Source organism: Microcebus murinus, chromosome 1 (assembly GCF_040939455.1).
Source record: "Microcebus murinus isolate Inina chromosome 1, M.murinus_Inina_mat1.0, whole genome shotgun sequence".
Classification (NCBI taxonomy): domain Eukaryota; kingdom Metazoa; phylum Chordata; class Mammalia; order Primates; family Cheirogaleidae; genus Microcebus; species Microcebus murinus.
In genome coordinates, this window is record NC_134104.1 from 57,070,739 (window position 1) to 57,095,558 (window position 24,820).

General features: G+C 35.2%; 1 protein-coding gene across 1 annotated transcript in view; it reads left to right on the forward strand.

Moving 5' to 3' along the window:
* The window catches only part of GRAMD1C (GRAM domain containing 1C), a 79,075-nt gene that overhangs the window by 3,097 nt on the left and 51,158 nt on the right, over window positions 1–24,820 (forward strand). Inside the window, exons 2-5 of the mRNA XM_012787545.2 lie at window positions 1,715–1,864; window positions 11,072–11,156; window positions 23,530–23,633; window positions 24,220–24,315. Coding sequence (XP_012642999.1) covers window positions 1,715–1,864; window positions 11,072–11,156; window positions 23,530–23,633; window positions 24,220–24,315 — 435 coding nt within the window. The remainder of the gene's footprint in view (window positions 1–1,714; window positions 1,865–11,071; window positions 11,157–23,529; window positions 23,634–24,219; window positions 24,316–24,820) is intronic.

Here is a 24,820-nt window from a genome sequence, read left to right on the forward strand (position 1 = left end):
AGGCACCACTCACTCTTTCCAAGTTTAACATGCCAAACAGAGCTGTTAAATGGAGGAGAAGTAGTAGGGGTAATCACTCTTTCACTAAGTAGGTCTTATAATGAGTTTCGATACTTGAGGCCCTGTTTTATTTCACATTGGGGTGTATTATTTTCACTAGGGGTTGAGGGCAGTGGTCCATGGTATCCTACTTTTTAAAAATCCAATTTGTAAGCTCCAAAGACTTGATTTAAATTTAATTTATTACTCGTTGGGTCAGAGTGACCATGGCCACTATGGGATATTTTAGGGCAATGTATACCCTGACCATGGAGAATTTAGGCAAGGCAATCATTCTGATGGTTAAAGTGAGGCATGCCTATTTGTTGTCCATTTTATGTTGAGTACCTGTTTTAAAATTATAGGGGAAACCTTGTTTAAATTTACTGGGATCTTCAGATATAACTGTTCCTTGAGCCCTGGTATTGATTAAAGCCATGAAGATTTGCCAGTGGATGCATTTTAGCAGATGTTGAAGTTAATTCAGAACCCAAGTTGTAGAGGCACAAAAGCCAATCTTTTATCTTTTGTTTGTTGTATAAATTATTTTAATAAATTTTGTATGTCCAACTAGGTCAAATTATGGAATTCTGTTTCAGTTTTTTTGTTTGGTTGTTTATTTGTCTGTTTCCTCCACCCTCTATCTAGGTTTGTTTTTTTCTTTCTCTCTCTTTGGAGAATATTGGATATACCTCAGGTAAGGGGGTTCTCTTTTTATATTTACAAATTTCTTACAGTGAGCCTCAAATCAGTATCATCAGGGTTAAGGGCTTCCCCAATGGCAGTGGTTAGTTTGTAGGATTTAAGAAACCCGAGTGTAAGTTGGGTTTGACTTACATTTTGCCGCACCGTGGGGGTGCCATGGGTGCTCTTCCCTATAACCCTGAGGATCAGGGTCTTTGTTACAATAGAGATATAGGTGATGGTGGTGGCAGCAGCAGCAGCAGCAGAGGCATTTAAGCATCCTGGTGAGCCATGTGCTTTTATCATGGCTTCTCCTCCCCAACTCCTCCTTTCTGTCTTCTTTTATTAACTTCCTAATGACTGCTCTGTCATGAGCAAACCACCTGACTGGGCATATCTTGCAGAGTATAATCATTGCCCTGAGTGCTCTACAGATTGGAGGCCTGTGCCTGCTTGAGACATCTGATTTATTCATTTAAACTCCACTGTTTGTATAAACCAGAGCTTTCATACTATTTTCTCTATTGATGGTTAATGAGATTATCTTCACTTTCCTAGTATTGCAAACATCCTTGACTCCATGTGTATGTTAAATTGCTGTGTTGTAGTTTATGTCTATCTTTGGCCCTACTGGGCATTGCAAATTGTTTTCCAAAGTGATTGTACCAACTGACACTCCCATTACCTTGTATCTTTACTATTTACTTATTCCTCTAGCAGACTGTGAACATCTGGAGACTAAGGACTTTGTTTTATTCATCTTTGCATCCCTAATGCCAACTAAACTACCTAACAGATAATAGTAGTTGGAAAATCTTTGTTGCACATATAAATGAATGAACTGTAGAAGCAAAAATATATGCATTACTGTCTTCTCGGTATTTAAAGACTGTCTTTTTAAAATAAATTTATGTTTTGAACATTAATTCTTTTCTTTTTAAAATGGCCATTTCTCAACAGGTGATTTAAATGGTGTGATGTTTGTTTCTAGGTGATAAATGAAGGGGAGTCAAGCCTTGCCACTGAGTTACAGGAAGAAGTAGAGGAAAATCCTAGTCCAACTGTGGATGAAAATAATATAGTGTCAGCTAAAAAACAGGGACCAAATTTACACAATTGGAGTGGTGACTGGAGCTTTTGGGTAATCTTTTTTTTATATATATTCATTTTAATCTTGCATGAAAATTTTCTTTAAGTCTACAACAATTCATATAATATTTATAATATTTTCTTCTTAGCATCTAGATTTTAGATGTTTAGGTTTTTTTCCAGAATCCCAAAGACATTTCTGATTATGCTCTCCTTTGGCCACTAGAATGCACTGTTGTCTGGTTTGATGGAGTGGAATTATCTGCTTCAATTTTCTTGTGAGAAGATCACATTAGAGAATTGGACTCCACTTATACTGTTGCTCACTGTATTGTCAAGAGACTAACATAACACAGAAACCATATTTTTAAATGTTGCTGAGAAGCCACAATTTATATAATTTTGATTTAAAAAGTTCCTGTACCTAAAAGTAAGTTTAACAATGTTTGACCTGTAGTGTATAATGACTATAAGATGAGTTTTAAAATTAGGAGTTTCATATTCTACTTGCATTGTGCTCACTTGGTTGCATAACCTGGATGTGTGTCAGGTTTCCCCACTGTAAAACAAGACTAGTGCTTGTTGATTAGGCACATTAAGATCTGAAAGTCTTCTTTGAGGATATTATATCTATTACCATATGAATGCTAACATTTGTTATATTAAAGGGCTCACTCTAAATCTAGCAATTCCAATGAGAGTTACCAGCCATTTGATAAAATCTGGTATAATACAACTATAAGTAAAATTTATATAAGATATTAAGGCATATAGACTTCCAATTAGTTCATTAGAAAGCTGATCTCTTGAGGACAAGGTATCCTTGGTAGCAGGTTTTCTTGCAATTTTAGAGTAGACTAAAACAAGACATAAATTTGCAGCTTATGAAGATTAGTACAAGTACCATCATTTTTTTCATAATTAGCAGTTCAGTTCATTGGAATGTTATTTAATCTTGACATGACTGAAAAGTTCTGACTTCCTAATAAGAAACTTTACATTATAAGTTTTTTGAACCATATCCTAAGGAAAATATTGAATTACTGAGAAATAGACCAAAATAACAACACATCCTATATTGATTATATTATTTTTGGTCACATTTAGAAAAAGTTTATGACTGTTATAGAGTTTTGACCTTTCTATACTGTGATTTTTATAGGTTATGTTATTGTTAACTAAAAAAAAAATTAAAAAGGTTTATAGTTTAGAAAAAGGAGAGCTTTATTTCTCGCAAAGGGTAGCAGCCTATTGGGTGGCTATTCCAATAGGTGGGGTTCTGCAGAGCCCCATCCAGAAGCTAGGCTCGTGTGCTTCAAGGGATAGACAAAAGGAACACGATTTTAAACTGAGTGGGATGGTCAACAAGCCATAGAAAGAGTCATGAATATTTATGAAGGAAAATCATGCCTATGTGTAATTGTGCTTTATCTTTCCCATCCCATCATGGCTAGGAACTCAGTTTTAAGGTGTGTCTGGGGTCCCCTTGGCTGAGATGGGTATATTCAGTTAGCAGAGGGCTTAGGATTTTATTTTTAGTTCACATTATAGATTGGGGGACTTTAATAGGTCCAAGTGCTATCTACAAGGATAAGTACCGTTTTTCCCCGGATATATTTATTTTTCCTCAAGAAGACACCCTAGGGCTTATTTTCAGGGAATGTGTTATTTTTTTAAGTACGGTACTACAATCTATATTTGTTCAAATATAGTTAATCGTCTTCTTCTGGAACATCATCATAACTCTCCAAACCCCGAATTCCATCCTGAATTTCTTGCGACCCTATTTGCTTTAGAACCATTGGCCCTAATCTTTCATGTCAAGCAATAGAGCTCTCCTGGGGCAGATGAGAAGGGCTGCTCTTCTTTACAGCTCTGCAACAAAATGCATGGGTTGTGCAGATACGCTGTGTAGCCATGCCCATCATTAGGTCTTACTTTCGGGGTAGAGCTTATATTGTGCAAATGCTTAGAAATCCTGCTAGGGCTTATTTTATGGGTAGGTCTTATTTTCGGGGAAACACGGTAGTTACTGTGGTTACTCTTGGTAGACTTACACAGGAAAAAATGTAATGCAAGAAAAGGAAAAAGTGAAGGAATGAGAAAATTTAGAAATAGAAGAGAGAAAAAAGAGGTATGTATTCTAGATCCTTGCTACAAAAAGTGTAGCATGTGGGCCAGCAGACTTGTCATCACCTGCCAGATGATTAGAAATGCAGAATCTTGAGCACAACCTCAGACCTACTGATTAGATTTCCACAAAATTTCTAAGTGATTTGCATGAACATTAAAGTTTGAGAAGCACTAGTTTAGAGTGTCAAAGGTTTACTTTGGCTCTGTTTGGGTCCCTACGCTGATTGCAAACACTTTAAGGAACTTTTATGTGAATTCACATAGAATAGACTTAAAGGCAAATACAGCATCTCAGAAGTTTTACAGACTTTTCCAGAGGTTCCTTACCCAGAAACTAGAACTATCAAGGATTCAGAAGGAAACAAAACCAAAAAGACCCTGAATAGCTAAATCAGAATTTATGCTGATATATCTGGAGAATTCTTCAAATTTTCATTTGTATACATTTGTTTTTAAAAATTTATTTATTTATTTATTTTTTGAGACAGAGTCTCACTTTGTCACTTGGGCTAAAGTACAATGGTGACATCATAGCTCACTGCAACTTTAAACTCCTGGGCTCAAGTGATCCTTCTTCCTCAGCCTCCTGAGTAGCTGGGACTACAGGCATGTGCCACTACCCAGTTAATTTTTCTATTTTTTGTAGAGATGGGATCTTACTCTTGTTCAGGCTGGTTTTGAACTCCTGGCCTCAAGTGATCCTCCCACCGTGGCCTCTCAGAGTGCTAGGATTATAGGCATGAGCCACTGCACCCAGCCCAAATTTTCATTTGAAGTTTCTTTAATATATTTTTTCCACTTTTTTATAAGCTTAAATAAATTGAATATTGGAGTGAGGGGAATTAGTTGATAATAACATGGATAGAAGCAAGAAATGATAACAGAAGATCAAAAAGTTTAGCAACCTGGACCTCTTAAAGTGGAGGCCAAAGGTCTATGCAGCTCTAACACAGTACTGTAATTGGTAGAAAAGATGTTTAAAAAGTACGGAAACTGGCCGGGCGCAGTGGCTCACGCCTGTAATCCTAGCACTCTGGGAGGCCGAGGCGGGCGGATTGCTCGAGGTTGGGAGTTCGAAACCATCCTGAGCGAGACCCCGTCTCTACTAAAAATAGAAAGAAATTAATTGACCAACTAAAAATCTATATACAAAAAATTAGCCGGGCATGGTGGCACATGCCTGTAGTCCCAGCTACTTGGGAGGCTGAGGCAGGAGGATCGCTTGAGCCTAGGAGTTTGAGGTTGCTGTGAGCTAGGCTGACGCCATGGCACTCACTCTAGCCTGGGCAACAAAAAGTGAGACTCTGTCTCAAAAAAAAAAAAAAAAAAAAAAAAAGTACGGAAACTAATTCATTTTTTCTCTGCCATTTTAAATTCATCTGCATTTACCATGGACTCCACTATGTTGCTATTTTCTGTTCTTCATTCTCCCCATATTAAAGAAGGAATTGGATAAAAACAGTAAGATGAGGGAGTTCACTGAGGGATCCAAAGTGAGCACAAGGAAGACAGGTAGCATAACAAGCAAGTATTTATAAGGTGCACAACTTGGTACTTAAGCAAAGAATTAAGCATGTCAGAGCCATTTCAGTGGAACAATTGAAGGAATCTGGAGTTTGCTTTTTCAGTTTAGGAAAGTTTCTACCAAAAGTATTAATAACTTTTTAAAGTTTTGGTATTTAAAAAGTTAAACTATAGGGATCTAGAAGATTCACTAATGTAAAATAACTCATATATTCTAGTCTGGCTAAATCAGTTGTTCCACAGGAGTGAATTTAGAGGGCAGCATGATATAATTGAACAAATTGGAGATTAGGGACAAAACATCTGAAATAGAATGTCTACTCTGTCCCAGGTGAGTTCAGTGTGCAACTATCTTCAGTATATTGTATAACGTGTCTGACCTCAGTTACCTCACCTATAAAATTAGACATTGGGGCACATTATTACAACACTGGTGTGTCTTTAATTAGTAGTGATCTCATGCTGTTTAACAGACTGGTTAATAAGTATCAGTGTCTTTCTGACAGTAAGAATTTTTTTTTTTTTTTTTTTGAGACAGAGTTTGACTCTGTTGCCCAGGCTAGAGTGCCGTGGCATCTGCCTAGCTCACAGCAACCTCAAATTCCTGGGCTCAGGCGATCCTCCTGCCTCAGCCTCCTGAGTAGCTGGAACTACAGGCATGCACCACCATGCCTGGATAATTTTTTCTATATATTTTTAGTTGGCCAATTAATTTATTTCTATTTTTAGTAGAGATGGGGTCTCGCTCAGGCTGGTTTCGAACTTCTGACCTTCAGTGATCTGCCCACCTCAGCCTCCCATAGAGCTAGGATTATAGGCGTGAGCCACCGCACCTGGCCTGACAGCAAGAATTTAGAGAATTATGATGAACTCTTCATAGCTATTGTTAGTGAAATCAACAGCTTCATATTTTCTACATGAATCTTGTAATATAAAGATAAGAATCATAATTGTATGTTTTATTTTTAATTTAAAAATTAAAATACTTAATCCTAGTATGTGAGAAATGAGTTTTATTATTAACTTTTAAACCCCGATGAAATGTTAAAGGTTGTATGAAATTAAGAAATGAAATTTAAAATAAAGTTAATGGCAAATAAATACTTATGCTTTTGCCCTTTAACTGTTAGTGAAAATGTATAGCAAAGATTTAAAAAATCTTCAAAAGACTTTTTTTCCTGACTAAAATAATGGTATATTCTAAGTGGATTAAAGTCCCATAGGAGAGATATCTGCAGCAGATGCATTTATTTAGTGTGTCTTCTTTTAATGATGTAGAGTTAGCAACTGTTGGGAGTAGAAAATAGCTTTGAACAGTTTTTATTGTGTATATTTAGAAGATGACATACTTAATTGGATTTTCTGATAGAACTAATGGTGCTTTGGATAGTTAATATGAAGTATTCTTTTGTACTTTGTTTTCATTAATTTTAAGTTTCTCCTTTAAAAATATTTGTCATTTGTATATACTTATTTCTTTAATAGTTGGTTTAGTTGATAATTGTATTTTAAAAGGGGAGGGATTTATAAAGTTTTCTGAGTTGTATAACTAAATTTGTTCAGGGTTCCTTTGTGTTTTTTTCTTTGAATAATTGTATATTGGAAAATCTTGACAAATATACACAGAATAAAGAAGATATGAAATCTCAGATACCTCATATCTTTGATTTAGGAAGGGAAATAGAAAAAAAAGATGGACTAGGAGAATTTTAGAAGAGGTTAGAGTTCACATCTGTCATTTATTTTAAAGCATTTTAAGAATAAAAAAAGTCTAGGTTTTCAAACATTTTCTACATATATTAAAATAATAACTAGTGTAATTATGTTTTAATGGAAAATGTTTAGATGTGAATTTTTCTAGATCACAATCATGTTTTCTTTAATTATATAAGAAATCAGAAGTCTTGATTCTATACTTTATCATTGATTCAGATTTATAAAATGGTCATAGTCACATTGTTCACAGGTAAGTTTTTATACTTCTAAGTGGAGGATAAAACTTACCACAAGCCTGATTTATAGGTACACCTTGAGGATTAATTAATGTTGTACTTTAAAAATTTTTTTAAAAGCCCAAGGGGATTAATTAGTGTGTTTGTAACATACTTTGGCAACTTTGGAGAAGAGTTTTCCTATAATCATGTTGTTCTCCAGAACAACATATATTGGATTTATTCAAGCTTGTAAAGGATATTTCAGATTTTCACTTTGGTGACTGATAAAAGAGAACAAACTCATTTTCCAATTTATATTGGATTAAAAAACACGTTTTATCCAATTTGAAAAAATTTAAGTATAGATAGATACTATTTGATAAACCTAGATATATTTTAACTTTTTTACATTTACTTATAAAGCAACAGGAACCAACACTTCTGGCGTTGTGGGGAGGGGACTATTTAACGTAAATGCTCTTCTGCTGAAAGTACCTAGAATTCTGGATAAAATGTTTCAAACATCTTTTTATAGTGTGTGTCTGGGCTCACAGAATAACAAGGGAAATACCCAAGGGCTAAAAAAGAAGAGGGAACTGATTACCAGAGTTGTAAGCATACGAGCTGCTGCTGAGGCAGCCTTGAGGAGTTTGCTTAGCTGTAGTGGCCACATGGGTATAGGAGACAGGAGATGATACTTTGGACTTACGTGCTTTGGTATTGAGAACTCTTCATAAAGCCTTGACTCTTTTTTTTTTTTTTTTTTTTTTTGAGACAGAGTCTTGCTTTCTTGCCTAGGCTAGAGTGAGTGCCGTGGCGTCAGCCTAGCTCACAGCAACCTCAAACTCCTGGGCTCAAGCAATCCTATTGCCACAGCCTCCCGAGTTGCTGGGACTACAGGCACAAGCCACCATGCCCGGCTAATTTTTTCTATATATATATTAGTTGGCCAATTGATTTCTTTCTATTTTTATAGTAGAGACGGGGTCTCACTCAGGCTGGTTTTGAACTCCTGACCTTGAGCAATCCGCCCGCCTCGGCCTCCCAGAGTGCTAGGATTACAAGCGTGAGCCACCGCGCCCGGCCAAGCCTTGACTCTTGACTACCGTGTTTCCCCGAAAATAAGACTTTCCCCTAAAATAGCCCTAGCAGGATTTCTAAGCATTTGCACAATATAAGCTCTACCCCGAGAATAAGACCTAGTCTAGTGATGGGCATGGCTATGCTGGACATCTGCATAACCCATGCATTTTGTTGCAGAGCTGTAAAGAAGAAGAGCAGCCCTTCTCATCTGCCCCATGAGAGCTCTATTGCTTGACATGAGAGATTGGGGCCAATGGTTCTAAAGGAAATAGGGTCGCAAGCAATTCAGGATGGAATTCGGTGTTTGGAGAGTTATTATGTTCCAGAAGAAGACGACTTAACTATATTTGAATAAATGTAGATTGTAGTACTGTACTTAAAAAAAATAACACATTCCCTGAAAATAAGCCCTAGAGTGTCTTCTTGAGGAAAAATAAATAAAAGACCCTGTCTTATTTTCGGGGAAACACAGTAGCTGTGACTATAGGCATGCACCACCATACCTGGCTAATTTTTTTCTACTTTATGTAGAGATAGGGTCTTGCTGTGTTACTTAGGCTGACCTTTAACTTCTACCTCAAATGATCCTCTGGCCTTGGCCTCCCAAAGGGCTAGGATTACAGGTGCAAGACACCGTGCCTGGCCTCCTTTATTAGTCTTATAAAACACATCTACTCTCTCCCTTGTTTGTGATGAGAAGTCACCTGTTGTTCACCTGTATATGAAGAGTCACTTTTTTATTGCTGATTTCAACATTTCTCTTTTGTCTTTCAACAATTTAACTATTTTGTGTCTAAGTGTGACTCTCTTTGTGTTTAGCCTACTTGGGATTCATTGAGTTTCTGTGATCAATGGGTTAATGTTTTTAATAAAATTTGGAAAGTTTTGACTATTCTTCAAATGTTTTTCTGCCTTTCCCTTTTTCCTTCTGATATTCCCATTACATGTATTTTGGTTCACTTGATGTTGTACTACAGCTGTCTGAGAGTCTGCTCATTTTCTTCAGTCTTTTTTCCTCTTTCTTCTTCAAATTTGATACTTTCTACTGATCTATCTTTAAGTTCACTGATTCTTTCTCTGCCATTTTAATTTGCTTTTGAGCCCCTCTAGTGGATTTTTTTAATTTCAGTGATTATAGTTTTCAACTCCAGAATGTCCATTTATTTAAAAAAATTTTTAAATCTATTAGTTTATATTCTCTACTTGTTGAGTCATTGTTGTCATAATTTTCTTTAGTTCTTTAAGCATAGCTTTCTTTAGTTCTTTGAACGTATTTATAATAACTGCTTTAGTATCTTTGTCTGCTAACTCCAATCTCTGAGGACCCTCAAAGACTGTTTCTGTTGCCTGTTCTTTTTTCTTTCCTCAGTATGATTCACATTTTCCTGTTTCTTTGCATGTCTTATAATTTTTGTCACAAATTGGACAATTTAGATAATATATTGTAGCATCTCTGGTTTCTGATTGCTTTCCTTTTGCTGCCAATGGTTGTCATTAGGATTTTTGTTGGTTGGTTTGTTTTACTAACTTGTATGAAGTAAATCTGCGAAATGTTTGTCTTGACCTGTGACGTGGGAACTAACATCTCTGCTCAGTTTTTTTATTGTTGTTGTTGTTATTTTTATTTTGAAGGCTGGATTCCTAGGAGTTACCCCTTATATCAGCCAGTGATTGCTCCATGAAATGCTCAAATACATAGAGCTAATAAGGCTTTTCCCTTCTACGGACAGGTCTATGTATAGATTGGGGAATATATTCAAATACTGGCTATTTTCAAGTTTGTCCCAGTTTTAATGTTCTCTTGATACTACTTCCTGTGTCTCTAACCAGGCATGGGTAGATAGTCTGGGCTCTCTCTAGTGTGTGCTATGCAGCTTCTGTTTAGCCAGGAATACGTGGAGAATTTATCAAGCCCATTGTGGCTACCTCTTCTTCAAGATCTCTCTCTTAAATCTTCCTAATCTGCGAATCTGCTTGCTCCAATTGGACCTATACTCTCACAATTGCCTGGATAGCTTCGGGGTTTTACCTTTCACTTCTGGGCATAGAATTTCCGCTTTCCATTCAAAATCAACTCACCACTCTCGGTCAACATATCGGTTAGTTTTCATGGTCTATTTCACCCTTGTAGAACCACTGCACCAATTTACCTGGTGGAGGATAAAGAGTAATGAGAGCAGGCCCAGGAGACAGTGCCTCGGTCTTCCAAAATCCTTACTCAAGTTTAGTAGATTTTCTTGAACAAATACTTCTCAGTTTATCGTATGCTTTTCGTCAGTTTCCAATCATTTAATATGATTGTTTCAAACAGTCTTTTTCCAGCTATATATTTGTTTTTGCAGAAAGGACAGACTTCCAAACTCCTTACCGCATCATGCTGAAAGTAGTTTCCTTTGCTTCTTTTTGGTGTTTTTTGAAATGTTTGTGTGCCCTCTAAATCTATTTAAAAAAAAAAGAAATGTTTATGTGGATTTTTTCATATAAGAACATACAAAATATTGTATAGAAAGCATATGATCTTAAATTTGTTTTTTAAGACACTACAATTACAATTAAACAGAGATTTAATCTTTTTATTGTTGCAGACTTCAGGTTCCACCTATAAAGACAGGAATGAGGAATACAAAAGACAGTTCACACATCTACCTGATACAGAGAAGCTGATAGCAGGTAAAAAAGACAGAAATTTGTAAAAAACGTGTTTTTTATCTCATTATCATAATGGAACTGATGAGTGACAGTATATGTAGAAAATTTAGGCCTTTGTGCTAGACAGAAAATAGTTTTCAAGATAAGCAACATTTTATTATTCACAATTAGACAATGTAAAACTAAGTTGTAATTGTAATTTGGGGATGAGTGATTTCTGAATTATAAGAATATTAAGTACTAAGAAAATAGAACTAAAAAGAAATGATTTGTCACAGTTTATTCTGGTGCATGTTCCATATGGTCATAGGGAAAATTTAAACTTGATGTTCAGTATATATTAACTTTCCCCAGGAAAAATATGCTTTTTAGCAGTTATAGAGCAATTTAATAAAATGGTCTAGGGCTAAATCATTATTCATGTAATTATTCATAAGGCTTTTTTTGAAGTAGGCTTTAGGGAAAAAATTTAGTCATTTTTTTCTTACAAAAGTGATTTATTTTGATATAAGTTTAATATAGAATCAAGAAAATAAAAATATAGAAAAGGTTTTCATATTAGTATATATTTAAAAAATTTATTTATAGGAATTTCTCAGATTTTTGGTACTATTGGGGACTGTTTAATGTAACAATTTCTAGGCAGTTCAGCTCAGTAAATATAATAATGAATTAAAACAATTTTTAAAAACATTGTTTATTGAAAGTAATATATTCTTATGAGGAAATTTTCAAATACTGTATAAAATCATATAGTGAAAAGTAAGTGGTCCTTCCAACCAAGACCACTTTAATGTTCTTCCTGGGAGATAACTGTTGTTAGCAATTTCTTATGTATATTTCCAGGAAATTTCTGTATGTATTTAGGAATACACATATAAAAAATGACTTAAAGGGGAACAAACTATGATTATTGGTTTGACTCTTTAGACTTTTTTTTTTTGAGACAGGGTCTTGCTCTGTTGCCTGGGTTATAGTGTAGTGGCATCATCATAGCTCATTGCAACCTCAAACTCTTAAGCTTGAGTGATCCTCCTGCCTCAGCCTCCCAAGTAGCTGGGACTATAGGCACACACTACGATGCTTAGCTAACTTTTCCATATTTTGCAGAGACAGAGTCTCATTATGTTGCTCAGGGTGGCCTCCAACTCCTGGCCTCAAGCAATCCTCCTGCCTTGGCCTCCTAAAGTGCTAGGATTACAGGTGTGAGCCATGGCGCAAAGCCTAGACTTCTTTTTTATTAGCACTACTTATAGTTCCACTTCATTGTTTTAATGGCTTCCTAGTGTTCATTTGAATGATTGTATCATAATTTATTTAGCATGTCCTCTATCGATGGCCATTTTGGTTGCTTTTTATCTTTTACGCTAATGTCACATTGAACCTTCTTGTACATTATGTCTGCCCACATGTTCACACATATTGTAGGACAAATTTTATGAAGTGGAATTGTGAAACAAAAAGTAATGAGCATTTAAAAGTTTTACACTATTTTTAAGGTACCCTCCAAAGAGGCTGTACCGATTTTCATTCTCATCAACAGTATATGTTAGTACTTGTTTTGCTACACCTCCGGAACTCTGCTTTATCAAAGTTTGGTAGGTAGAAATGATGTTTAATCATTGGTTTTTTTTTTTTTTTTTTTTTTTTTGAGACAGAGTCTCACTTTGTTGCCCAGGCTAGAGTGAGTGCCGTGGCGTCAGCCTGGCTCACAGCAACCTCAAACTCCTGGGCTCGAGTGATCCTTCTGCCTCAGCCTCCCGGGTAGCTGGGACTACAGGCATGCGCCACCATGCCCGGCTAATTTTTTATATATATATCAGTTGGCCAATTAATTTCTTTCTATTTATAGTAGAGACGGGGTCTCGCTCTTGCTCAGGCTGGTTTTGAACTCCTGACCTTGAGCAATCCGCCCGCCTCGGCCTCCCAAGAGCTAGGATTACAGGCGTGAGCCACAGCGCCCGGCCTTAATCATTGTTTAAATATGTATTTCTTTAACTGTGAGGGAGGTTGAACATCCATTTATATGTCTATAAGTCATTTGTATTTCTTTTTCTGTGAACCTTTCTCTTCATAAACTTTGCCCATTTTTTTAGTAGGCTATGTCTTTTTTGTGCACCAGACATCTTGTTAGATGTTTAAAAAATTAGGTCTTTTTTGTATGTGTTACAAATGTTTCTTGCCAGTCTGCCACTTAAAATCAAATACTTTTCATATAAACCTTTCCTAAATGTATCCTACATACCACTGCATTCTTAAAAGAAATTAATCTGATTATACAGTGATATATATATATATAGTTTTCATAAAACATTAAAACTAATCAGAAAGTATAAGGAAAAGAATGAAAATCATTGGTAATCCTAATATCTATATATAATTTTGGTTAATATTTTGTGGCTATCTTTCTAGACATTTTCCAGTATATATACTTGCTTTCAAAAATACACATTTTTGTATTTTTTTTCTCACTGCTACAGTAAACCTGTTCAGTATAGGACATTTGGAAAATACAAATATTTCCAAAGTATAAAGTTAAAACCACCTCTAATTGTACCATCCAGAAATAACATCAGTGACACACATAACCATATAAATAAAAAATATATAATTGGGATCATTCTATGCAAATGGCTTTGAGCTCTAGATTTAACCATTATTTTCTAAATTTAATTTAAGCTTTCAGTTTTTAAAACACCTCCCTGGCAGTATAAAACTATAATGTTGTACTTTATAGATTAGTTCAATAAATATTTATTGAGCACTCATTATGTGCCAAACACCATGTTGTTTTTGAAGAACTCAGAGTCTGGTGGGAGATATATAAACAAATCATTGGGACTCAGGGTGACATGAACAATATTAACAAGGTACAGAAGTAGTACAGAGGAAGATATAACTTACCATCTTGGAGGAAGACAACTATTTTGATTTTGGGGGGTTGATTTTGAGATGCCCAAAATACCCAGTATGTATATTTAAAATATTATCTGAAAATAAAGATTTAGTATATATCACAATAGCCTTCTAACTGATCTCTTCCTCAGTCTTGGATGGCTTCAGTCTGTACTGTAGCTATAGTGGTTTTTCAAAAATGCAAATCTGATCAGACTAAAACCTTTCATGGGTGGCATTCCAGTGACCTTAGAATAAAGCTCAATCTCCTAATTTATAAAGCCTTTTATAATATGTTAAATATTCTTTCTCACTGTAACTTTCAAGTTTCCTTCAGTCTCTAGCCCTTCTAAAGTCTAAATTCTTTAGACATGTCATTTCTTTTTACTTCTAAGCCATTTTACTTTATTCTGTCTGGAACTGTTTTCCCTCTTCTGTGCACAGTTATCTTTTATTTGTATTTTAAATATTTAAATATCATTCATTTAGGGAAACTTTTATTTATTTATTTGCTTTTATTTATTTCTCCACTTTTGAAGGATAAAGGGAAGCTTTTAACTGTAAACTTGACTGGGTTCAGTTTAGGTCTGATATTAAGCTACCATCCACTAGAGCAGCAGTAGTAATTGTTAAAATACTGAAGCATTGACTGGTAAATAGCCATGGCTTTAAGCCTCCCATGTGATTCCTCCTACCTTGGATCTCCTGGCCTCTTTTCTAGGATTTCCAGGATCTTCCATGATCCAGCAACTAAAGAATTTATATTTGACATAGAAAGGTCCCTATAGAACTCCAGTTCACCACTTTCCACTCTGATCCAATCACTTTCCACTGTTGTTACTTTAAGTATCATCTCTGGATAGGTATCCCTGCTATGCATTCCAATAAGTGCCTTGTGCTTTTTTCTATCATATATTTACAGAACCATTATCTGTATTTTTTTGTGACCCTGACATCTAGGCCAGTATTGGATTTATATTAGGTACTTGAATAGTGAATATAATTGTCATTTAAAATCAGGAGAATAGATGAGCTCAACCATGGATAGCATGCAGAGTTAGAAGAACACTAAAAGAATGATGGCATCAGTAGAAAAGGAGAATCCAGTAAAAGGTTCAGAAGGAAAAATCAAGGAGGCTGTGAAGATCCAGAAGAAAGGAGTATCATATCACAGTGTCCAAGGGTACAGAGAATTATAAGAATCAGGATATAGTAAACAATCTGAAATGCAGTTGAACTAAATGAAAATAAAAATACAAAATAACAATTTGTGGGAGGTAGCTAAAGTAGTACACACAGGAAGATTGATAGCATTAAATGCATATATTAGGAAATAAAATAGAAGTAAAATTAGTAACCTAAGTTTATAACCTCATAAAACTATAGAAAGAAGAGGAAACTAAACCTAAAGTGAACAGAAGGAAAGAGATAATAAAGATTAAAGTGTAATTCAATACAACTTGAAACAGAAAAAAATACAGAAAAATCATTGAAACGAAAGCTGATTCTTTGAAAAGATCAATAAACTTGGTAAACCAAGATCCTAGTTGACCAAGGAAAAAAGATGGAAAACACAGATTACCAATATCAGGAATGAAAGATGGATCATTGGCCAGGCGTGGTGACTCATGCCTGTAATCCTAGCACTCTGAGAGGCTGAGGCAGGAAGATTGCTTGAGCCCAGGAGTTTGAGGTTGCTGTGAGCTATGATGCCACCATTGCACTCTACCTAGGGCAACCGAGCAAGACTCTGTCTAAAAAAACCAAAAAAAAACCCCAAAACAAACAAACAAAAAGAAAGTAAAGAAGACCTAAATAGATGCTTATGGACTGAGAGACTCAATGTTGTTAGGACCTGAACTCTCTGCAATCAAAATCTCGCAAGCTTTTTCATAGATATTAACAAGCTGATTCTAAAATGTATACGGAAAAGCAGAGAAACTAGAATACTCAAATAAATTCTACAAAAGAACAAAGCTGAAGGACACACATTACTCAATTTCAAGACTTATTATGAAGCTATAGTAATCAAGACAGTGTAGAATTTGCAAATGGATAGATAGGTCAATGGAACAGAAGAAAAAGCTCAATTCATACAATGTGTGAAATGATTTTTGACAAGGGTACAAAGACAATTCAATAGAGAAAGAATAGTCTCTTCAACAAATGATGTTGGAACTATATTAGATGTTCATATGCAAAAGAAATGAACCCTGATGCTTCACACTTTAAACAAAACTTAACTCAAAATAGATCATAGTTGTAAATGTAAAACAAAACTATAAAACTTCTACAGGAGTAACATCTGTGTTTTTCTGCAGATTATCCCTGTAACGTTGGATGTGGTGATGAGTTTTTAAATGCAACATTAAAAGTATAATTGGTAAAAGAAAATATTGATAAATTGGACTTTATAAAAAATGGAGTTTTTTCTATGCAAAAGATATTAAGAGAATGAAAATACAAGCCACAGACTGGAAGAAAATATTTGATAATCATATATCTGATTTTTAAAAAGCTTGTGTCTAGAATATAACTAGTCTTTTTTTTTTTGAGACAGAGTCTCACTCTGTTGCCTGGGCTAGAGTGCCATGGCGTCAGCCTAGCTCGCAGTAACCTCAAACTCCTGGGTTCAAGCAATCCTTCTGCCTCAGCCTCTCGAGTAGCTGGGACTAAAGGCATGTGCCTCCATGCCCGGCGAATTTTTTCTATATATTTTTAGTTGGCCAATTAATTTATTTCTATTTTTAGTAGAGACAGGGTCTCGCTCTTGCTAAGGCTGGTTTCGAACTCCTGACCTTGAGCAATCCTTCCGCCTCAGCCTCCCAGAGTGCTAGGATTACAGGTGTGAGCCACCGTGCCCAGCCTAGAATATAACTGTTCTTAAAAGTCAATAATAAGAGCATGAACAACCCATTAATAAAGCAGGCAAACACTTTACCAAAGAAGAAATATGGATGGTAAATAGGCATAAAGATGTTCGATATCAATTACAATAAGGAAATACAAATTAAACACACTTACTAGAATTGCTAAAATTAAAACATAAACAAAAACCTGACCACACCAAATGGTGATGAGGCTAAAAAGCAACAGAAACTCTCATCCATTACTGGTGGGAATGCAAAATGATACAGCCAGCCACTTTGGATGGCAGGTTGGAAATAAGCAAGGTGTCAACGAACAGGTGAAACAAACTGTCGTACATTTATTCAATGGAATACTATTGAGCCATAAAAAGGAACAGGCTATTGATATACATAGCAACATGAACAATTGTTATATGAATCTTTCTAAGTGAAAAAAGTAAAAACTCTCAAATCTACATATTGTATAAATTCAGTTATAAGACATCGTGGAGAGGGTAAAACCATAGGGATGGAAAACAGGTCTGTGGTTGCTGTGTTATGAATGGGAGAATGGCCACATGGGAGAATTTTTAGGGTGATGGAATGGTTCTATACTGTACTTTGGTGGTGGTTACAGAACTCTGTACATTTTTCAAACCTTTACAGAGGGAACTTTGTTGTTTAAAAATTTCAAAATCAACTTAGGATATCAGGCGATCCCAGGATGGAATGTTAACTCTATGAAATGAAACTAACTGTATTACAAATGAGTGACATAACTGTACCCAAGGACAGGTTAGTTTATTTACATTTATTCCCTAGCTCTGTCTACTGGGAGGGCCTTGAAACAATAATACCACAGTGGCAACAAGCTTGTCCAAGGCCCAGATCTTGATCTCTAAATACCATTTGGCAGAAAAAGGAACCAGAGCTCCTTGAAGACATGGCCCAATCTAGGGCTGGAGCAGTGAAAGTACAAGATGAGTGAGTTTGGAGCACCTTATAGTGCCAGAAAGTAGGGAAGTGCTAAAAAAAAAAATACTGGAGTCAACTTGAAAGAGTTCCCAGTAGTCAAAGTTGAAATAAGTTGAACAATAAAATAATAGTAAGATTGGATTATAACCTGAAAAATAAAATAAATATCCATGAGTCCATACTGATATAAATAAATGCTTGAAGACACAAATCTTCCAGAAGAATTCCAAGCATCCCCAGGCAATTTATATGTACATTAAAGTTTGAGTATCTCTAATCTAGAAAATTAAATGCACACCTAACTAAGTTTGAAAGCCTTACTAGGTTTTCATATGGTATACAAATAATAGTGAAAAGGGTTTCTAAAATATTTCAATCAATCCATGCATGTTGGTAAAACTGGTTTCATCAATGTGATCCCCTGCCTAGTACACAATATGCTGATGAATAAGCCACTTATTTCATCAATGAAAACCCTTTTCTAATGCATATATTCTAATTAGCCAAACATTTGAATAGTGATAAATATATTAATAGTTGAAGGGCTTATAGTTGCCTCTGATGGAGTCTAGTCATTTTAATTAAATTGTGAGCTGACCCATCCCAAGTGTGAATCTGTAATTCAGGCAAGTATCCCCCGAATTTTCTAAAAATCTACTTTAGCACCAACATATATATCTACTTTTTCATTCCTAATATTTATTTATGCCTTCTCTTTTTTCTCTCTTAATCTTGGCCGAAGAAATATGTATTAAAAAATACATCTGACTCAGCAATTCTTTTAGAAATATGGTATTAATGGAGATACATTAATTCCCCAAAACTTCTGTTCTACTATGAGTATGGGCAGAGTGAGGCTTTGATGGAGAGAGAAAGTCTTTGATTGAAATGCTGGTAGTTGGAAATTGGGCTGGAATATATTAAAATGCACTAAGAGGAGCATAGTGTGTTACTTAAAGAATCTATAATCCTTAAAAAGAAAATATTACACAAAACTCTACCTAACAAAAAGACCTGTACCCACATGTTTTTACAAATAATTTTATTCAACTTTCAAGGAATAGATGGTCCCTAATTATACAATAGGAAAATAGTAAACTTTTTCTAATTTGTTCTTGGGGGTTGTTTTAACCTGAAATGAGTGGAGACTGGGTCGCAATGGTGGGAGGGTGGGGTGGGGGATGGCAGGAGAAGGCATGTGTATCAGAGACTATGAATTATACAGTCTTATGGTTGTCCATTTACATGAATGAAAGACTTAATTGATTAAAAGTTGGAGTGAGTTACCTCTGTTTACATATACCTCTGTGTACCCAAGAGAACACTCTCCTGTCTGTGTGGGAAAGTGGAAAGGAGGCGTGTTGACTCACAGACCTGCACTTTGTACAGAGAGAAGGCAGATTTCCATACCCAACCTTAAATGCCAAAATGAGACCTTTGCTCTGGGACACCAATATTTATATTAGGAATTGTAGCCTTTCCTAGAGCTATGCTAACATTTTACTTTTTTCTTACGTTAGAGCTTGGAGGTAAATACTGGCACTGTGTTAGAGGAGGTGCTGTGTGGCTGACCTCTACCACAGGAAGCCTATCAGTCAGGTACTGGTATCTGTCTCTATTCTATCATCCCTCCTTGTACCTGCTGATTCTAAGTGTATAGTCTTTGCCTATTCTCAGTGTCCAGATGTGGGACACTCTGCTGCAGACTTTACCTGTATATTTTTTGAGCTCAGGCTTTCTCCACACTCTACTTTTTCCATTACTATACACTTTCTGTCTTTCAAATATTTATCAAAGCTTTCAATCTGCTAATGTAGTTATTTTTATACCTATCCCTTATCATTGTTATGAACTTAATTTCTTATATGTCTTCTCTGTCACCTCAAAACATTTTTTGAGAAGGAGGGGGAAATAAATACATGTCTAGTATTCCTCTCAACTTGGACTAGAATTTCTGTGTACTGATTTTTTACTAAAATAACAGAATTCACACTTCCAAATTCACACTTGTTTATCCCTTTGAAAGTGTTCGGCTTGGGTACACTAAAAAGTATACTTTTTTAGAGACGTCACTGCTCACATTTTTTAACTGCTCTGATTACCTAAATGAACAAGGTGGATGTACAAGCTGGATAATGTTGAATTGGGGGATATAATTAAATATAAAATCTCCTACCAACCCAAAAAATCTCTCCACAAAAGTAGAAGAGAAAGAAAACAGATTATTATCGATTAAGCATTAAACCAGAATGTAATGTGCATCATAGGCAATCTACAAAAGAGATAGTGAAGACAGAAAGAAATCTCACCCTGTTATATAGCCAAACAGATACAACCCATTACATACAAAAGAATGATAACTACTCTTCAAATAAGAGGACCTGACTGTCACCATTTGTCACACATATGGTGCCAGTTCATCCAGAATTGACCTGGTAATTGACCATCAGTGTTAATTAATTGGCTTAATCCAAAGGAAAAAGAAGCTCAGATCTTTATGATAAGAGGTAGTTTTGTAATTTAGAGCAAGACACCCACCAAAGTTAGGCTCCTACATTCTCAGAGAAATTGGGAGATTGGGGAGTTAATTCCCTTGATATTTACATTTCAAAGAGATGGCTCCCAGGTCCTTGAGAAAACATCCCTCTGTTGCAAAACTAATGAAAGGCCTATATAACTTTTAAAAAGATTCAGATACATCTCAAAGAGGTAGAGTAAGAATTTACAAGTTTTCTAAAGAAAGTTCTCTAAGAAAAGGGAGAGGAGATGTCTCTTTCTATTTTCACGTCAGGGAAAATTAATTTTTTTCTTTTTTGATTTGCATTTAATCTTACAGTTGTTTCAGGTAAGAAGCAAACAAAATAACAAAAAACAACATAAAGTATAAAAAAGAGAATGGTTATCTCTTGTAATTTAATTATTAAATCTGAAAGCAATTCTAAAAATGTCATTCCAAAGCATCTTTTTTATTTTTGTAATCAGTGTCAGCATTATTGGGCTCCCAAAGATGATGGCTGCTAGAAAAGAATATTTTAGGATATGTATTTTCTGACATGATTGTTTAAAAAAACATGTTCTCTTAATTTAGTGTCACTTCTCTATGGGTAGAATGCCTATATTCTTGGTTAAAACAAGATAGTACATCTTGTTTATGTAAATACATATATACTACTTACTGTGCAAGCTTACTGTAGAAGTATATGGTACCGACTCCCTCCACCTATCTTCCCATAGTGCTTTGTTATGTATCCCTTGTATGTTTTAGTTACTAAAATACATCTTTAGGAGTTAGGGGTCATTCACTTGTACCAAAAATTGATCATGTTAAACGGCTAGTAAGTTTATGTTAATGCACGCATCAAAGGGACCAAAGTTACCTGGTTAATTTCTTTAATTTTAACTCTGACTTTTTAGTAGCTTATTATAAAGTTATAAAATCCACAAAACAATTTTTATTAACATTATTTTCTTATTCTATTCTAAACAAATCAGATTTTTAATATAATTCAAATCAGTATACTGTATCCTGAAATGCTGATTATTATTATGGTACATGTTTGTTTATCAGTAGGTAAATTGGGAGCAAAATATAGAGTAAAATTCCTTTGCTTTTTTAAAAAAAATGTTCTATTTCTTACATAGTACACATTGCCAGGAAGCCATTTTTGAAAAAATCAATTTTACTGAGGTATAAATTTATTATAGGCCGGGCACAGTGGCTCATGCCTGTAATCCTAGCACTCTGGGAAGCTGAGGTGGATTGCTTGAGGTCGGGAGTTTGAAACCAGCCTGAGCAAGAATGAGACCCCATCTCTACTATAAATAGAAAGAAATTAATTGGCCAACTAATATATGTAGAAAAAATTAGCTGGGGGCATGGTGTGGCGCATGCTACTTGGGAGGCTGAGGCAAAAGGATTGCTTGAGCCCAGGAGTTTGAGGTTGCTGTGAGCTAGGCTGATGCCACGGCACTCATCTAGCCTGAGCAACAAAGCGAGACTGTGTCTCAAAAAAATAAATAAATAAATAAATTTATTATAATAAAACACACCCATTTTAGGGACACCATTTTTAAAACCACTGAAAAAAGTCTGCCAATGTATATCAAATAGTCTTCAGTTAAATAATCTAGGTGGTTACTATAGCTTTGTATATGGTTAATGTACAAAGTTAATGTACAAATAATGCAGTGGTTTTCAAAGTGTCAAAGAGTGGTTCACAGACTAGCAACACTAGCATCACCTGAGAGTTTGTTAGACATGCAAACTCTTGACCTCACCCCAGACCTATTTAATTTGAAACTCTTGAGGGAGAGGCCTTGCAATCTGTGTTTTAATAAGTCTGCCAGGTATTTCTGAACAGAAGTTTGAGAAGCATTGAATTGATAGAACATTTTGATAATTTAGACAAAAATTTCAGGAACCCTTAAAGTGACCTTTAGCCTAATCTCTGCTTTAAAGATGCATACTAGTTAATGAGTAGCTTAATCTGCTTAATTATTCACTAGGAATTTTTGTTTTGTGGCATCTCGGTTTGGTTTTGCTGAAGGAAGCATTGTGAAAGACTGAATTACTTTGCTCAGTTTTTAGTGTTTTCTTAGACATTTAATATGACTAAATCTATGTACCTAAAATTGTTAATTACTTTATAGAGTTTTAAAATTTAGCAGTTAAACTAAATCTCCTCACAGCAGCCCTTTATATCTTGCATTACTGATAATTTGGCATTATAGCTTATACTGGCCACAGAGCCAGATCTTAACCTTGGAGGCATGGTGTTAGGGTGTTAACTTATTTGGTAGGCAGACTCTTGATTTGCTGAGTTTCAGTGATGAGGTGGAGAGGATCAACTTTGAAACTGACTTAAAATGTATAGTTTTCCGAGTCATCTTTGACCCCTCCCTTTCCCTTGTTCAGCATCTAATCAATCACCAGTTCTCCATCAGTGCTATCATCTGAATATCTCTGAATCTTACTACTCTGTATCTTAATATTGTCACCTCCTAGTCTGAGCCACCATTAGCTTTTCCCTGGCCTTCCAGCTGATTTATCAGAATCTATTCTCAATGTGAATAAAGTGGTCTTTAATAATACACATCCCATCCTGTCCCTTCCATGGTAAGTTCATCAGTGGCTTCTCATGAAGTCCACAGTCTACCGTGGCCTGTGAGACCATACGTGAACCAGCTTCTGCAGCCCAGAGATCTGTCTTCTTAGAGTTCCTCCAGTGTGCTCTGTTTTTTTCTACCAAAGGGCCTTTGCATGTGCCCTGATGAGCCTGCTGACCCTTTATTGATCTGTAGGTCTTAAAGACCACTTTTTCAGTGGAATCCTTCCTGGTGTACTTTCTTTCTACCCTGCCCTCTGTACCTGCAGAGCCCTTGTTATAGGTTCTTACAGCTTTTCCCACACTTTGGTTATTATCATACTTATTTTTGTATTTATTTGTTTATTTTTTGCTTTCCCACTATGCTGGGTCCATGAGGGCAAGAGCCATTTCTGCTAATCCTAGTGTACAGCAAAACATCTGGTGTATGGTGTCCAAAGTATATGAATGAATGAATGAACAAACTAGGGAGCAAAAAGTGATGACTTTCCATGTGTTGAAATAGTATACTGTTAATTCAAGTTGCCAGATTTTTGTGAATAAGCTGTTTCTCATTTTTTGTTTATATAGATTATGCTTGTGCTCTTCAGAGGGACATTTTGCTTCAGGGGCGACTATACCTTTCAGAAAACTGGCTGTGTTTCTATAGCAACATCTTCAGATGGGAAACGACAGTAAGACATATTTTGCATTTGATTTGTTGATACAAATATAAGTATATACAGTTCTTCTAAAAACAATGTATTTTAGATAATTCCAAAGTAAATTTATGTTATATTTGTGCATCTATACTTATATATGCATAAATACATTTACATGTTGTTTGTGTAAGTTTGTAATATATTTTTCTAAATGAATACATTGAGCTTCATTTGTACTTATTTAATATAGTTAGAGAAAGAAATTTCAGGTTGAAAAAAACTTGAACATATATCTGTTGGCTGCCAAAAACCATGTCTTATGTGACAGACTGTCTGAATTTTGTTTGTGTGTTTGTGTGTTAATGTGGAACATGAACACCCACGTGTCTTTTCACACTTTGTTTTAATGTTAGATATAGGAGCTGATGGGGGAGAGCACTGAAAAAGAGAATGTCTGACTGCTTGCCCTGCTTTTCCCAGAGAGATCAACCATGTGACTATTAACTCCTTCAGGTTTTTCAATGGAATATTCCGGATTAGATTGAAGTAGTACTTGGCATTTTGTGTTATATATGTGTCTGAAAAATACAGTTTCTTTTTTATTCTTTTATGTATTTAGATTTCTATTGCTTTAAAGAATATAACCTTCATGACCAAGGAGAAAACTGCTCGACTCATCCCAAATGCTATCCAGATCATTACAGAGGGTGAAAAGGTGAAAAACTTTTCTACCTTTGTCATATTTCTTAATGTGAAGAAAATCTACCTCACACCAAACATCAATGTTGGGAATATAGGCAATTCTTCTTGGAGTTAGGAATATCTGATAGAGATATAATGTATTTAATACTAGATTTCTGTATGCATGAATGGTTATTAGTGATAAAATTTAAATGACTGCTGACTTTTTGTGCTTTATAGTTTACGAAGAACTTTCACTCACATTTTTCATTTCTTCATTATAAGAGGTAGGTAGGGTAAACATTAGCAAAATGTCCTTATTATTTTTAAATATTCTAATAATTCTATTATTATTTACTAGTAATAGAATTTGCACAATAGCAAGTAATAAAAACAAATGGTTCTGGTGGACAGAGATTTGGGTAGCATACCAATAAACACATAATCATAATATTTTTAGAGCGGTAGTTATCTTTAATTGTCATCATTTTTGTTATTTACCTATAATATCTGCCATTTCTTAGTGGAGATATATGAAG